Source organism: Anthonomus grandis, chromosome 4, assembly GCF_022605725.1.
Source record: "Anthonomus grandis grandis chromosome 4, icAntGran1.3, whole genome shotgun sequence".
Lineage (NCBI taxonomy): Eukaryota > Metazoa > Arthropoda > Insecta > Coleoptera > Curculionidae > Anthonomus > Anthonomus grandis.
In genome coordinates, this window is record NC_065549.1 from 11,196,097 (window position 1) to 11,211,847 (window position 15,751).

General features: G+C 31.7%; 2 protein-coding genes across 2 annotated transcripts in view; both read left to right on the forward strand.

Moving 5' to 3' along the window:
- Window positions 1-180: 180 nt before the first annotated feature.
- LOC126735719 (protein SDA1 homolog) lies at window positions 181-3,557 on the forward strand. Its single transcript, XM_050439803.1, has 3 exons — window positions 181-868; window positions 1,967-2,213; window positions 2,270-3,557. The coding sequence occupies exons 1-3, from the start codon at window positions 233-235 to the stop codon at window positions 3,502-3,504; spliced, it is 2,118 nt and encodes a 705-aa protein (XP_050295760.1). The 5' UTR covers window positions 181-232; the 3' UTR covers window positions 3,505-3,557.
- A 7,621-nt stretch (window positions 3,558-11,178) lies between these two features.
- The window catches only part of LOC126735726 (putative fatty acyl-CoA reductase CG5065), a 44,419-nt gene continuing 39,846 nt past the window's right edge, over window positions 11,179-15,751 (forward strand). The window contains exon 1 of the mRNA XM_050439812.1: window positions 11,179-11,398. The gene's annotated coding sequence lies outside the window, so the exon portion shown is untranslated. The remainder of the gene's footprint in view (window positions 11,399-15,751) is intronic.

Sequence of the window (15,751 nt, forward strand, 5' to 3'; positions counted from 1 at the left end):
TTTGTTACTGAACTCCACTCTGTGCATTTTATAAAAATGAAAATTAAAAAAAAACATTAAACCATTGGGATTCCTAAGGTTTTTCATCGATCACCCTTCCACCTTTTCTTGTGCGATGTGGATCCGGCCTTAAGTGACATTGACGTTTTCGACAAATTCTTAACCTCAAAACACGTGTTTTTATTTTCTTTTTGCTGTCAATAATTAACAAATGTAAACACAGATTATTAAAATGGTCAGAAAACATAATAATCAGCTCCCAGAAAACCTACCACAGCTACAGAATCTAATAAAAAGAGACTCAGCGTCTTACCATGAAGAATTCTTACAGCAACACCAGCATTTTCAAAACACACTGGAGCTGTTTCAACTGTCCCCCGACCAGCCCAACAAAACCTTAGATGAACTGGTAATGTTTATGGCCCAAGTGGCCCACTGCTACCCTAAAGAACTCGAAAAGTTTCCGCAGCAGCTCATTGATCTAATGCAAAAACACAATACAGTCCTAGACAACTCTATTAGAATGAATTTATGTAAAGCACTGATCCTGTTGCGGAACAAAAATTTACTGGCTCCCACTGATCTCTTGGAGTTGTTTTTTCAACTTTTACGGTGTCAAGATAAGTCCTTGAGGCAGTTCTTAGAGACCCATATCATTACAGATATTAAAAATCTAAATTTGAAGCATAAAAATGCTAAACTTAACACCACTCTGCAGAATTTTATGTTTACAATGCTAAAGGATACTAATGCTAGGGCTGCCAAGATGTCTGTTGATATTATGATTGAATTATATAAGAAGAATGTTTGGAATGATGCTAAAACTGTTAATGTTATTGCCACTGGTTGTTTTTCAAAAGTTATGAAGGTAAGTCCAAATTAATATTATTTAAAAAGAATAGTGTTAAAATAGGTAAATATTTTAATGTAAACCACCAGGAATGGGAGTTACAAATTTACAGTTTTCAACCAATAAAAATTCTATATACATTTAATAATTTGTGTGTTTATAGGAAAAACAATATTATAAAAAGTTAATAGTAGTCATGTAGATATATGACATCAGCTCAAACTAATTAATATTAATTAATGACTATTAATATTCACTTATGAATACTGATGTCATAAATGTTACACACATTTTTTTTATAAATATTTCATAAACATTAACTGCTAATATGTTTCACTCTTATCTTTAAAAATCATGATCTGCTTCAGGACTCCTCAACTCTTATAAATTTGATTTGGAACATTTTTTAATGATTTACTGTCAAGTTTGACAATTTGCTCAATTGAGACTTCATGGTCTATTAAAGAAACTTGTTTTACAATGGGCATATTTAAATATGGATGAATTGTATGAGGATATGCTTTAATAAATCTGTAATTTCATTGTTTGTTACAATTAGGTGTACTATTAACATGATTGTTTTTGTATATTAAGTGTTCATTTGAAAGTTTTACTATATATTAAAAAGGTAGTGGTTTTTATTGGGTATTTTTTACTATTGATTTAGTCTTTAAGCAGATATTAACTATAATAATTTGCTGTGCTCAATGTAATTAAATACTTACCATCATTTATCAACAAAAGTTATATTTTTGGACAATAAAATAGTTTTAAGACAAATTAAATAACAAAAAAATTTTTTTTTTTTAAGTTTGTTATACCTCATTTGCTATAAGTAAATATATTAGTTTAATATGGGTCTTGCTTTTGGGCTCCATAACAATATTCAGACACTTATAACATGTGTTATTGTCAAGTGAATGCAAATTGTAAAACCTATATAATATTTGGACCCATTGTCTATGCTTTATTATACTGATAGTGGCATGTTCCTTTGAAATAAATAAATAAAACAAAACAATGATTTATACTACATATCATTAAATAATAACCCATTTGAGTCATAAATCTCTCAAGTTCGGCAGTTTCTTAACTTCACTAAACAAATTTTCTCAGGTTATGGTAGCTTCACTGAAATTTTTCCTGGGCAAAGATGAGAATGAGAAAGACTCAGACAACTCAGACTCAGAAGACGAAGTGGACCCCAAAGAAGTTATGATGGCAAACAAAGTGAATAAAAAAACTAGAAAAAGGGCAAAAGAACTCACTAAAGTGAAAAAACTGGCTGCCAAAGCTTACAAGAAAAAGAGCCAAGCTGTGGCATTTAATTTCAGTGCTATTCACTTGTTACATGACCCTCAAGGTAATCTATATCCTGGTATATCTTTGCTTTATTGATGGCTGAATATTATGTTTTAGGTATGGCTGAAAAGTTATTTCAGCAAATTGAGTCCAGCAACTATCGCTTTGAAGTGAAACTAATGACCCTAGATGTTATATCCAGGCTAATAGGGCTTCATAATTTATTTTTATTCAACTACTACTCATATATTCAAAGATTCATGCAGCCCCATCAGAGAGAAGTCACTAGAATTCTCCAGTTTGCTGCTCAAGCCAGCCATGAATTGGTACCACCAGATGTAATAGAACCCCTATTAAAAACCCTTGCAAACAACTTTATTACAGAAAGGAACTCTTCTGATGTGATGGCAATAGGTTTAAATGCAGTTAAAGAAATATGCACCAGATGTCCCTTGAGTATAAATGAGGATTTGCTAAGAGATCTTGCTCAATATAAAACTTACAAAGAAAAATCAGTGATGATGGCTGCAAGAAGTTTAATTCAGTTATTTAGGAATTTAAGACCAGAATTGCTGCACAAAAAAGATAGAGGAAGACCCACTGAGGCCACAGATGAAATTGAAAAGTTGGACTATGGTAAACTGCAGGCTAAGGACTATGTGCCTGGTGCTGAGATTCTTATGAGTGAAGAAAAGGAAGAGATGGACATAAATATTAATAGTGAGTCAGAAAGTGATGATGAGCAATGGATTGATGTGCAGCATAGTGATAAGGAGGATGCTGACAGTTCTGAGGATGAAGAAGCAGAGGAGGAGGAGGAGGATGATGATAATGATGTTGGTTCAGAAGAAGAAAAAAAAGGAGAACCAAGAAAGATCCTAAAAGCAAAAAGGACCAAAACAGATATATTAGAAGACAAAAAAGCTCTTGCACAAAAAGTAACCATTGAAAGACTGTTGACTGATGAGGACTTTAAGAGAATTGATATGGCAAACGTACAGAAACAGATGCAAAGCACTACAAAAGGGCAAAAAAGGAAACTAGAGGAAACCACTGCAAAGCACAAAGATGAACTGGTGAAACTCAGTGACATAGAGAATATTTACAAGAAGAAGAAGCACGATAAACAAACTAGATTGGAGGCCGTAAAAAAGGGTCAGGAAGGAAGGGAGAAGTTCGGTTATAAAGATGGCAGGCTGAACATCCACTGCTCAAAAACAAACAGGGAAAAGAGGAAAAAGAAGAATTACCAAATGATCAAACATAAGGTGCAAGGGAAGGTCAAAAGGAGTTTTAAGGATAAACAAATTGCCTTGAGGAATCATTTGTTGAAGTTGAAAAAGATGAAATGATTTTTAAGGATGTCAATAGTTGTTATCTTTTAATATAAGTTTTTTGGCACAGAGTGTTTTTTTTTATAAATTTAGCACACACTTTATTCAGATATAATTGAGATAAACAGAATTAGAGAATATCTGTTTAGAGATTATCATAAGGGCAAAGGACAAGGCTCGCAAATGAGATTTACATTTCTACTTTTTCTTTTTTTTTCTATATTAAATTTTTGAATTAAGATAAGTTTTAGTGTATCTTTACAGGTGTTTTATATCTTTATTACACCTCTTTTTTACATGACGTCATAGATTTTTATCAAAATGACTAAATCTACGCTCAAACATCCCCAAACAAAATGTTTTTTGTGCATATAGATACAATGCAAGTGGAGCATATTTAAATATTAAATTGCAGATATTCATATAAACACATAGGAAAAGTCTAGGGATATTTTTATAAATTGGCCTTATTTTTTTTTAAATTGTTCTGGATCAATAATAGCCGAGTTATAGTAATTAAGACTCTTTTACTATACTAAAAAAATAACCAAAAATAAAGAATTGCCTATAACTAAAATTTAAAAAAAAAGTCTACAATTTCTTTAAAAATTTATTGTTTTGTATAATGAAAAAAAAATGTTTTTTAAATTAGATGCAAAAAAAAATCTTTATAAAAAACGCAAATTAGTACAAAGTATGACCTCCACGCTGGTTTATGACGGCTCGACATCTATTGTTCATAGACAAAATAACGTTGTCGATGTTTTGTTGGGGTAAGTTTGCCCATTCCGCCATCAGTCGCTCCCGGAAACGAAAGGCAGTGTAAATGTCACCCATCTGTGTAGTCATTCTTCGTTGGAGATTGTGCTGGCCATGGCAATACATCAATCCCCTCGTTCTCCAACCAGTCTCTCACTACGCGTGCGACATGTGGACACGCATTATCATGCATTAGGTGGAAGTTTCGGCCAACAGCGCCAGCAAACGGACGAACAGGTTGAAGAATGGTATCGATGTACTGCTGAGCTGTAAGGAAGCGATCTGGAAAAACGAGGTCGGTTCTACCGCTCATCATTATTCCAGCTGTGGTTGTGGAAGTTTGTGGTAGTAATAAAACTAATAATCTTCAGATAGTGAAACGGTTTATTAACTAAATGATAAAATAATCGTTAGAACAAAGAAAATCTCCACATAGAGAGGAAGTAATAAAAACGTGCAAAAAAAAACCTCACAAGTAGAAAAAAGGCGTGCCTAAAGTAAAGGAATTACACATTACACTTTCTGTCAACAGTCAAAAATAAGAGTAGATGTTCTACAAGTAGTAATGTTCTAAGGCTAAGTTCACACTAATTTTGATTGCAACATCACACCCCCACTCAATCAAAATTTTCTAGCCCCATAAAAAAAAAAAAAAACATTTAACAAAGCATACACTTTCTTAACTTTTCAAAAACTGCTTTGTTCAAAGGCTTTGTTAAGATATCTGCTATTTGATCACTGCTAGGAATATACCTTATTTCTAAGAAACCCTCTTTGATTTTGTCTTTAACAAAATGGTATTTAATATCCAAGTGCTTAATTCTTTTAAGCTGCTCATGAGAATTACAGGATCGTATAGCAGACTGATTATCCTCATAGACAATTACTTTTAATTCTTTAACAAATCTTAACTCAATAAGTAAGTATCTAAGCCAACAAACTTCACTGGTACATGCACTTAGAGCTATAATCTCTGCTTCAGCAGTTGAGATGGCCACAGTACTCTGCTTTCTTGAATTCCAAGAGACAACATTCCCATAAACATAAATGAGAAAACCACTAGTTGACTTTCTATCTGTAGTGTCGCCACCCCAATCTGCATCTGCATAAGCTGTAATAATATCTTGACAAGTATTTTTAAACACAAGCTTCAAATGTAAAGTCCCTTTTATATATCTTAGAACCCTCTTAAGTGAAGTTAACAAGTTACCAGTAGCACAATTTTGATACCTGGATAGTAAGCTAATACTAGAACACAAGTCTGGCCTAGTACCCAACATTGCATACATTATACATCCTATAATTTGTCTGCACTTATTTTCTATTTCATAACTTTCTGACCTATCACATTTTAAACTCTCATAATTAAAGTTATTGTCCATAGGGGTACTAACAGGCTTAGACTCTAACATACCAAATTTGGCTAAAACATTTTCCAAATATTGTCGTTGGCTAAGTACAATCGTTTTATTCTTTAAATCCTGTTCAACAGAAATACCAAGAAAATAACTAAGCCAACCCAGGTCTTTCATCTTAAAATTTAAGTCTAAATTCATCTTTAAATTTTTAATTTCCTTTTCAGATGATCCAGATATCAAAATATCATCGACAAAAATTATGACATAAATTGTAACATTATTACAAATTTTCACATACAAACAGTTGTCATATTTGTTTTTATAAAACCCTTCATTTTTCATGAAATTATCAAACTTCTGATACCAACATAATGGCGCCTTTTTTAACCCATATATTGCCTTATTTAATTTGCAAACCATATTTTCCATGTTACAACCCTTAGGCAAAAACATATACAAATCTTCTTTTAGGTCGCCATGCAAAAAAGCGTTACAAACATCCATTTGATATACAACCCAATTTTTCTGCACACACAAAGACAATATTATCCTAACAGTGGTTAACCTAACTACTGGACTATAAACATCCTCGAGAATATTTTGTTTAAACCCCCTGGCAACTAAACGACACTTAAACTTATTAATATTGCCATCCTTGTCTTTTTTTATTTTGAAAACCCATTTGCTATCAATGATTTCACCTTTTTTAGGCTTCTCGACCAACTGCCAAGTGTTGTTTTCTTTCAAGGCACTCAATTCCTCATCAATAGCTGCTTTCCACATGCTAGCATATTTACTATTCATTGCCTCTTCATAGCTAGTTGGTTCCTCGTCCAAACTGAAAAAACTTAAGTCATAGTCATGGTGTAGGTTTTTGGGTACCTTTAAGACTCTAGAAGGTCTTAATCTTTGGTCTCTATCTCTCACTGGGTTCATCTCTATATCTTGGTCTGGATTGTCTTCATCTTCTGAACTAAATGTTGGCTCCTCAGGATCCTCTGGTGGTTGTATATCTGGTGGCTCCTCTACCAAAATGTCAGTTTTTTGTTCAACAGTGCTTTCTGCAAGTTCTGGGTAATTCTCTAGACTAAGGGAGACAACATTTTCTACTAGATTTTCTGATACATCAAAAGTAATTTCCCTCTCAATAGCCACTGTATTGCTTTCCCTATAATAAACCCTGTACCCTTTAACATTGTTTGAGTAGCCAACAAACATTCCACATTTACTTTTCATGTCTAACTTTCTTCTCTTTTCCTGAGGTATGTAAGCCCACACTTTACTACCAAAAATACCCTTTATCATACTTAAATCAAAAGATCTTTTAAAAAGTAACTCATAGGGTGTTTTTCCGTCAACCGAACTCATACCAGTCCTATTTAATAAAAACACAGCAGTATTTGCTGCCTCAGCCCAAAAAGATTTAGATAGCTTACATTCTGCTAACATGGCCCTAACAGACTCTATTATGGTCCTAAATTCCCTTTCTGCCCTACTGTTCTGTTGAGGGGTATAAGGAACAGTCAACTCATGTTTTATGCCTTTCTTTTTAAACAACCCATTCAAAGCAGAATTCAAAAATTCCCTACCATTATCACTCCGGACAATCTTAACCTTTTTGTTACTCTGATTCTCAAAATATACAAGAAAATCCTTGAAGATTTCATACACATCAGATTTATTTTTCAAAAAATAAACAAATCTATAACCACTATAGTCATCTTTCAATAAAAACAGATAGAGAGAATTGTTTAATGAGGGCTCCTCCATTGGCCCACACAGATCTATGTGTATTAAATCTCCTGGCTCGGTAGCTCTATTATTATTTACCCTAAAAGGTTCTCTACAATATTTTGCTTGCACACAAGAACTACAAAAATTCTCAGATGGTTTTACCTCAATACCATTAGAATTTAAAACATTACTTACATAGCGAAAGTTTTGATGCCCCAATGCTTTATGCCACCATTTAATGTCCCTCTGGTTGTTAACAAAATAACAATTTTCATTATTAATACCTAACTTCGGACATTGCTCTGTGTGTTCAGAAAAACTGGGCAGCTTAAATACCATTTTAAAAAGTTTACCTGACCTAATGGCTACCCCTACAGTAATACTGTTTTCAGTAACAAATTTTGCCTCTTTGGCATCAGAAATTAAAGATAAACCTCTATCTAGAGCTTTCCCTTGTGAAAACAAATTAACTTTAAGTTTGGGTACATAAAGAACATCACACAATGTCACAGAGTGAAAATTGTTACCATTATAAGCATTGATACAAATTTTACCTTGTCCTTCCGCTAGTAGAGTTGTCCCATCACCAATTTTTATATACCTGGCAGCCTCAAGTTTTGCATAACTACAAAACAACTCCATGTCCTTGCACATATGCTGTGATGCGCCACTGTCCATGAACCATTCGACATCTACTTGGGATTGTACCATACTGGACACTGTAATGAGGGCGTAGTTCCCATTTCCTCTTGATGACCCCTCGGATGACCCATTTCTGTCTCTGTTATCCTTATTTTTCTTGGCAAAACAGTCCTTGATTAAGTGTCCCCTTCTTTTGCAGTAGCTGCACTCTACATTCCTGCATTCCCGCTTGAAATGACCAGGCTTTCCACAAGAAAAACATTTTTTCATGTTTTTGTTTACATTTTTGTCACCATTTGACACTTGACGCTGATGTGGGTTTGACCTCTGTGCAAGAGATTGACATGAAAGAAGTGCAACAGACTCCTCTTCATGTTTTTCGAGCCTCTCTTCTTCAATTAACAAACGAGCAGTCAAATTGTTCAAGGTTTGATTCTCCAGGGCAACACTTTCCCAGGCAGACCTAAAATGGCGAAACTTCTCGGGCAGAGACATAATAATTTTGGTCATTACCATTTTCTCTGGTATGTCCTCCCCCATCTGTATCAGCTTAGCCCTGATATTGCTAATTTTACTCACAAAGCCATTCACATTCTCATTTTGAAACCTTGCATTATAGAATTGCTCATTTAAAAGGTGTGCACTAACCTCAGATTTTCTCTCGAAAATGCTCTCCAATTTATCCCACATATTCTTGGCTGTTTCACACTGCATGACATGAGAAATTATATTATCCTCCATCCTAGTGACAAGCGATTCTTGGGCGCGTGCATCTTTGACTTTCCACTTCGCAATTTTCTCATTATCCTCGGTAGGCCTCTGTTCAATTCCAACAGTAATGTCATACAGACCTTTTGCCATCAGTACTACCTTGATCTGGAACCGCCAAACATTCCAGTTTGTGCCATTTAATTTCATAACAGTGGTGGCCTCCATTTTCTTTGTCTTCAGTTTTCACTATGGTTTGGAACACACACAAAATCCTTCAGATTACTACCACAATATAATGCCTGGGCCCATAACCTGTGGTTGTGGAAGTTTGTGGTAGTAATAAAACTAATAATCTTCAGATAGTGAAACGGTTTATTAACTAAATGATAAAATAATCGTTAGAACAAAGAAAATCTCCACATAGAGAGGAAGTAATAAAAACGTGCAAAAAAAAACCTCACAAGTAGAAAAAAGGCGTGCCTAAAGTAAAGGAATTACACATTACACTTTCTGTCAACAGTCAAAAATAAGAGTAGATGTTCTACAAGTAGTAATGTTCTAAGGCTAAGTTCACACTAATTTTGATTGCAACATCACACCAGCCCATACCATAATTGTACCCCCTCTGTATGTATACACTTCCTGGACATGTCTTAACCGTTCTGCATTTCCAGATCGTCTCCATACCCTCACTCGACGTGAATCTGGATGAAATCCAAATCTGGATTCCTCGGTGAATAAAACTGTAGCCCAATCATGTTCATTCCAGTTTTGATTTTCTTGCCACCATTCTAATCTCGCAGCGCGATTGCCTCTGGAAAGAGGTGCACATCTAAGTGGCCTTCGATTGTGGAGATTGGTTTCATGGAGACGATTTCTTATAGTATCACGGTCTACGGTAATATTGTGTACTCTCTGCAAGTTGATAACCAATTCAGGAGCTGTAATGTTAGGTTGCCTTCTAGCAGTTAAAACAAAAAATCTATCTTGAGCAGCTGTCGTAGCGCGGTCACGTCCTGGATGTTGTTCAGCTGGATTTCCAGTTTCAGGAAAACGCCGCCACAATCGACTTATAACGCTCTGAGAGACTTCTAGACGCTCAGCTACATCAATTTGCCGCATGCCTCCTTGAAGAAGTCCTACAGCTCTATTCATCTCGTCCAAAGTTAAATGACGTCGTTCCATGATAAAACACAATTTTTTTATTCACTCTGCAAAGCAGTAACTCTGTACCATGAACGAAATCGAGACTACCAGAATATTTATTGCAATATAAAAACCATGGTTTTTTCTGTTTTGTGAAGAAATTCCTAAAATATTTGTTATCAGTGTTAAGATTCTGTTTGTCTCACAGAAATCTACAGGATGAGCCAATCTTCAAATTTGATTTAAATTGATCACCAAAAAATAAACAAAATTTTTTTTTTATAATTTTATTTTATTAAAATATCCTTAGACTTTTCCGATGTGTATATATTGCCTCGGCAAATTTTATTTTTGTACTTTATTTGCATATTATAAGACAGTCTTTCAAAGGATGTCAAAATGATTAAAAAAATCAAATATTTATTTTTCTATTTTTATTCAAATATGTATTGACATAGTGCAATTGTTATGTTTAATGTATTAACTTACAAAAAAATATAGATTATATAAATTAAAATTACAAAACTAGCATTTCTTTAATTTCTATAAGAAGGTTCGTATAATTAAAAAATATAAACATTCTGGATACTAACTTATATATTTTCTATACCCACTTATAATTACATAGTTTGTATATACAGGGTGTCCCGAATTGCAGTGTCTAAGCTCTAACAGCGCATTCTGTGTTTAGAAATGAAACTCTGAAATCTTTTTCTAAAAACAAAAATTATTTGTGTAATGAAAAGTTTTTAAAAAAATCCGCACTACCTGAAGGAAAATATAGTAATATGATATTAGCGAACAAATTTATTCCAATTAAATTCCACACCCTGTATATTCCTATAACATATATACATATGATCCTAAACATGGCTTTTTGTCTTCCTTCTTTCTTTTTTTTCTTCATCTTCATCTTCTACTTCCTCCATCTGCTTAACATCTTCTTTCTCCTCAGATAAACTCTCAATATCCTCCTGATGGCCACTACGTTAAACATAATGCTCACCATGACTTTCTCACTTACTGTTGATATTATTCTTCTTCTTTTCTCTCAATCTCATTTCAAAGATCTGTTCAATTTTTTCCATTTCTTTGTATAATTGTATCCAGGCTAATATACATAGTACGTCCATAGATGAGGCAATAAAACATAACATATTTTGCTTTATGTTAATAAACTTTTGCATGTTAAAGGGTTTTTTTTTAATTGATTCTAGAAAAATTTAAAATTAACTCTCCAAAAAGTTCCTAACGTAAGACAATTAAAATCAAATTATATAATTAATATGGTTTATATTGATGTTAATTAAATCTCAAATTTTTTGGACCGGTTTACCTTCGAACGAATGCAGTCTATACTAGCCGCAGGAACTCTAAACAATCGAAAACCCCGACACGAAAAAATAGCAGAAGAACGCCTGCTGCAAAACCGCTAGTTCTGCAGTACCATAACGAATATCAGTTCAATTTTTACGGTGGTACCTTCTATTCGCGCCCGGTTACGGTTCCAGCTCGAACTGTGCTTAAAAGTCGTTTTTTTTTAATTCGAGATTTTGTGCGAGGTAAGTTCATGGCATTTATATTAAAATTTGAAGGTAATATATATTTTTTATAGTTTGTTTATGGTGCTGTAATTTGGATTAGGGGGTTAAGACGGTGAGAAAAAAAATTACTGAGAAATTCTTAGTTCAAATTTAAGTTTTTTTAAAATTATTTATGAAGAAAAATTTTACGTTGAAGATAATTACAATATGTTCGGAACTAAACGTTTTCTTTCAATAACTGTACTTTTTAAAAATGATTTTAATTTACAATCTAAAGTGCAGAGAATATGGAACCTTAAAGCAACTTTTCCCATTTTATGGTTCCAATTTGCATTTTATATAACCCGATATTATAAATATGTTTTCTTTTCATAAATCCTTATAGTTTAATGGCCCATTTAAAAGTATGCAGTTTTTTTTTCATGTTAGTGATGACTGATAATTAAATAAAATTAAATGTCTATAAAGTTGTATACACAAAAAAAAATATATATAAATGTATCCAACCGAAATGGCAAATTGGACATTCCGACGATTTTTTCATGTAACCGATAACACTGATTCCTTAGGAAGGAATAATAAAATATATATTATACGTACTAGTAATACAGTACATACTTGCAACGCATTAGAATGTTTTACTTTATTATAATTATGTTTTCTTGTATAAAAATATTTGTTTAAAAAACCTGCTTTATACAAGAAATATTAAGAAATTAAACAAAAAGAAAAAAAATTGTCTTATAAGTTTTAGAAGAAAATTCCTTGATTTGTATTGTATTTAAGAATTATTGGACTTATTTGGAAACCTATCGTTAAATATTTTTGTTCATATTTCTTCTAAATACATGAATAAGTCTATTTTCTTCTTCTATTTTAGTTGATTTCCCAGTCACAATGAATTTTCCAATATGGTGTACTAGATTCAGAAAGTGTATTATGTATGCAAGTATACAACACTGATGTAATACCTAAATTGATATTTAAATATATCAAATATTAATAAGTGATCGATTATTTTGATCTTGTTTTAATTCGATCAATTGCTATCAATTGATCAGCGTTTTCTGCAATGAACACTATTACAATTTTCAAAACTGCTGACTCATAAAATATCAATGAATAGCTAAAATGGGGGGAAAATTTATCAGATGTAATATATATGTCTGAAATTTAGTAAAATCAAAAAATACATTTTAATTTTCGGAATTTCCGATTTCATTAAATGGTCATTATCAAATATCAATGATTACGCCCATAATAATTACTTAAAAATGATCATCATTAATCAAATTGTTTTTAAATTATATTAATATAAAAGGTCATTGGATCTATTGACTCGACATACTAATAAAAATAAAAAAATATTTAAGTAATTTTAAAATATAAAAAAATGTATAACGAATTAAAATATAGCATAGTTGAATACAGTTTTTCAAATATTCTATATTCAATTACAAGGAAAATATTGTATCCGAATTCCGGGATTCATTTTCATGAATATTCCAAGATACCAACTGTAGCTTAATAGGTAATTTATATTAAAATAAACAAAATATAAAACTTACAACTTCTTTGGAAAAAAGTGAGTACGAAACAAATATTTTTAAAAATACTAAATTAGCTCTAGCTGGTTAAAACTTAGGGGTCTTAGTATTAAACAGCTAGATCTTATAGAATATAGAGCAACAATTGATAGATAGAAAGAATATATTGGGGGGATTATTAAAGATCTGGATGTAATATGATCGATGCAACATCAGAACCACCAATTATTGGAAACGTACGAAAAGTAGAACGAACGATAAAACTTGCCAAAAATGGAAAAGGAACTAGACATGATCAATTAAGTCCTAAAATTTTAAAACTCTTAGGCGGTGAAGGAATATCAGCCTTCACAAAACTTTTTATACATCCATAAGACCGAAATAATACCAACCAATTGATCCCGAAGAAGAATAGAGCAACCGAATTGAATGACCATGAAACAATTAGTCTAATGAGCCACATCTTATTGATCACAAGATATTTTTGAGAGTGATACATGGCAGGATATATAATAAGCTCAAGGAAAGAATAGAAAACAGTCGGTTCGGTTTTCGGAGCGGCCTAGGAACTAGAGAGGCGTTGTTTGTTGTTCAGGTGCTGAACCAAAGATGTTCAATCGATTTCGATAAGGCAATCGGCTTTTGATAAGGAACACCATAATAATAAGTGGCTTAAATTCTAAAAGCAACCCGGGATGGATGCTTTTAGAATTTGATAAAATGGATGCTTTTAGAATTGCGTATAATTGCCAATTTTTACCAGATTAACACCAGACATCTGTAGTGCAGGTGGAATACCAATCGGTGGAATCAACTCTGTGGAGATCAAAACAAGATTAGAGAAAGCTCGAGCCGCCTTTGAGAAGATGAGAAGAGTTTTAGCCGGTCACGAGTTGACGTTGAAGTTGCGAATGAAGATTGCTAAACTAAGTTGAATTTCTTCTCTTGATTCTCCCTTAAAATCTCGATGATCAATTCTGCTTTGCAAATGTTCTTGTGTTTCATTTAGACTACAAAAAATTAAATACCAGATAATGAATTTGTTACTTAAATATCGAGTCCTGAACATACAAACGGATTCAAATAAAACCACCAAAGTACTCTGGATAAGATTCTAAATACCGAGTAATTGATTACTATCTATAAGGTCTAGCAGAACTTTATTGAAAAGTGTCTTAAAAATATCCCAAAGAGTTATTTTCTATGAACATTTTTCTTGTTTAGTATTGCGTTTTCTATCTTACTTTTTATATGTAATTAAACTGTTTATTTCTTTAAAAAATATGTCTTAATATTTTTATTTTTTTTCTTAAAACTTAAAAACTATAATAAAATATGAAACTTAATGAAACTTTGAAAGCTTAATTTAAATGTCGATAAAACTTTGAAAGAAGTTTGGATTAGTTTAATTAGTATAAAATTAAAATTATTTATTTATAAGGAGTAAGTGCATGGGGTAGGGATAAAGGATATCAGAGTATGGTCATTATTTCATGACTAATTTTAGAATTAAAGAATTGCTCAGGGTGTTTTAGTTTCTATGACTTTATTTTCAATAATATTATTTACAAATAATTTTTTTTAGAAATATAAATTGTTCCGATAAATAAAAAAAAATTCTACGCTCTTAAAAGTATTTAATAAAAATTAAGTATAAGGTACTATGATTTGGCTTAAGATGTAAAAGACAATGTGATAAAAATTATAAGTTAATTTATTTTTGCGAAATTTGCAGTTAAACTGTTATTCTTTTAGTTTTTGACCAGTCAATTTTACGTTAAATTTAAGGTAATTATCGTATTTATTTAAATAGTAAGTACAATAAATACCAAACCCTAACTCTTAATTTAATTAAAAAAATAATAAAAAAAAAAATTTTTTCTTAATTTTTCTAATTTTTAACATAATGCTTAGTATTTGAATATGTAACCTGTGCCGAAAAAAATCGATATATGTCCTTTAATTTTTTTTTTTTTTACAACTTTATAGTTTGATGACTCATTTAAAGATGTCAAACTAAATTCTCTGTTCAAGAAAAAAAAATCTTTGCTTACCAGCCGTTATAAAATAAACAATAAATTAACTATAATATGAGATGTAAATTTAACAAAAATAAAACAAGATATAAAAACATTTTTTTATTCTATAAAGGCACTATCATAATACTTTTTTGACAAACATTACATACAGTAGACAACAAAAAAAAATTAACAAATCATATGGCAATTGTCGGAATAAATGGTGGCTAGTAGTTAATATATCGATGAATTTTTATTAAATTTAAAGTTACTCACCGATTGTTCTGTGGTATGGACATCAGACATTTCTACAGACCTTGTTCTTCTTGAAGCAACAAACTTTGCATCTAACAGAGGAGTAATGTTGAAAATATCTCAAGTAATAAAAAAGTATTTTTTCCTAAAACTATAACACTCTGTGTTTCGAAAACGAAGCGTTTCTCGATATATATTTATAAAGAAAATGAAGGCTTATTGTGAACAAAGAATGCTGTGTTATAGTTAAGACACTGTAATTCGAGACACTCTGTATATACAAAATATATAATTCTAAATGGGTATAGGAAATATATAAGTAAGTAGTGTAAATACTCAAAATGCATAAATTTTATTATATAAATTAAAGAAATGCTAGTTTGAGCTTTTTTATATAAGTATTTATTTTCTCGTAACTCATTTATTAACTCCTACCTTTATTTGACTTTTTTTTTGTAAACTCTTACTAGTAATTGAAAGTTAATAGATTCTTTATTTTTGTGAGATTCAACTGTCATTAAAAAAAATTATTAATTTATTAATACATAATA

What these genes read in the sequence shown, in the direction of transcription:
- LOC126735719 (XM_050439803.1), top strand. Translation starts at nt 233, where the DNA reads ATGGTCAGAAAACATAATAATCAGCTCCCAGAAAACCTACCACAGCTA. An exon ending in GTTTTTCAAAAGTTATGAAG is followed by an intron (nt 869 to 1,966) that starts GTAAGTCCAAAT and finishes AAATTTTCTCAG; the next exon opens with GTTATGGTAGCTTCACTGAA. An exon ending in CTTGTTACATGACCCTCAAG is followed by an intron (nt 2,214 to 2,269) that starts GTAATCTATATC and finishes ATTATGTTTTAG; the next exon opens with GTATGGCTGAAAAGTTATTT.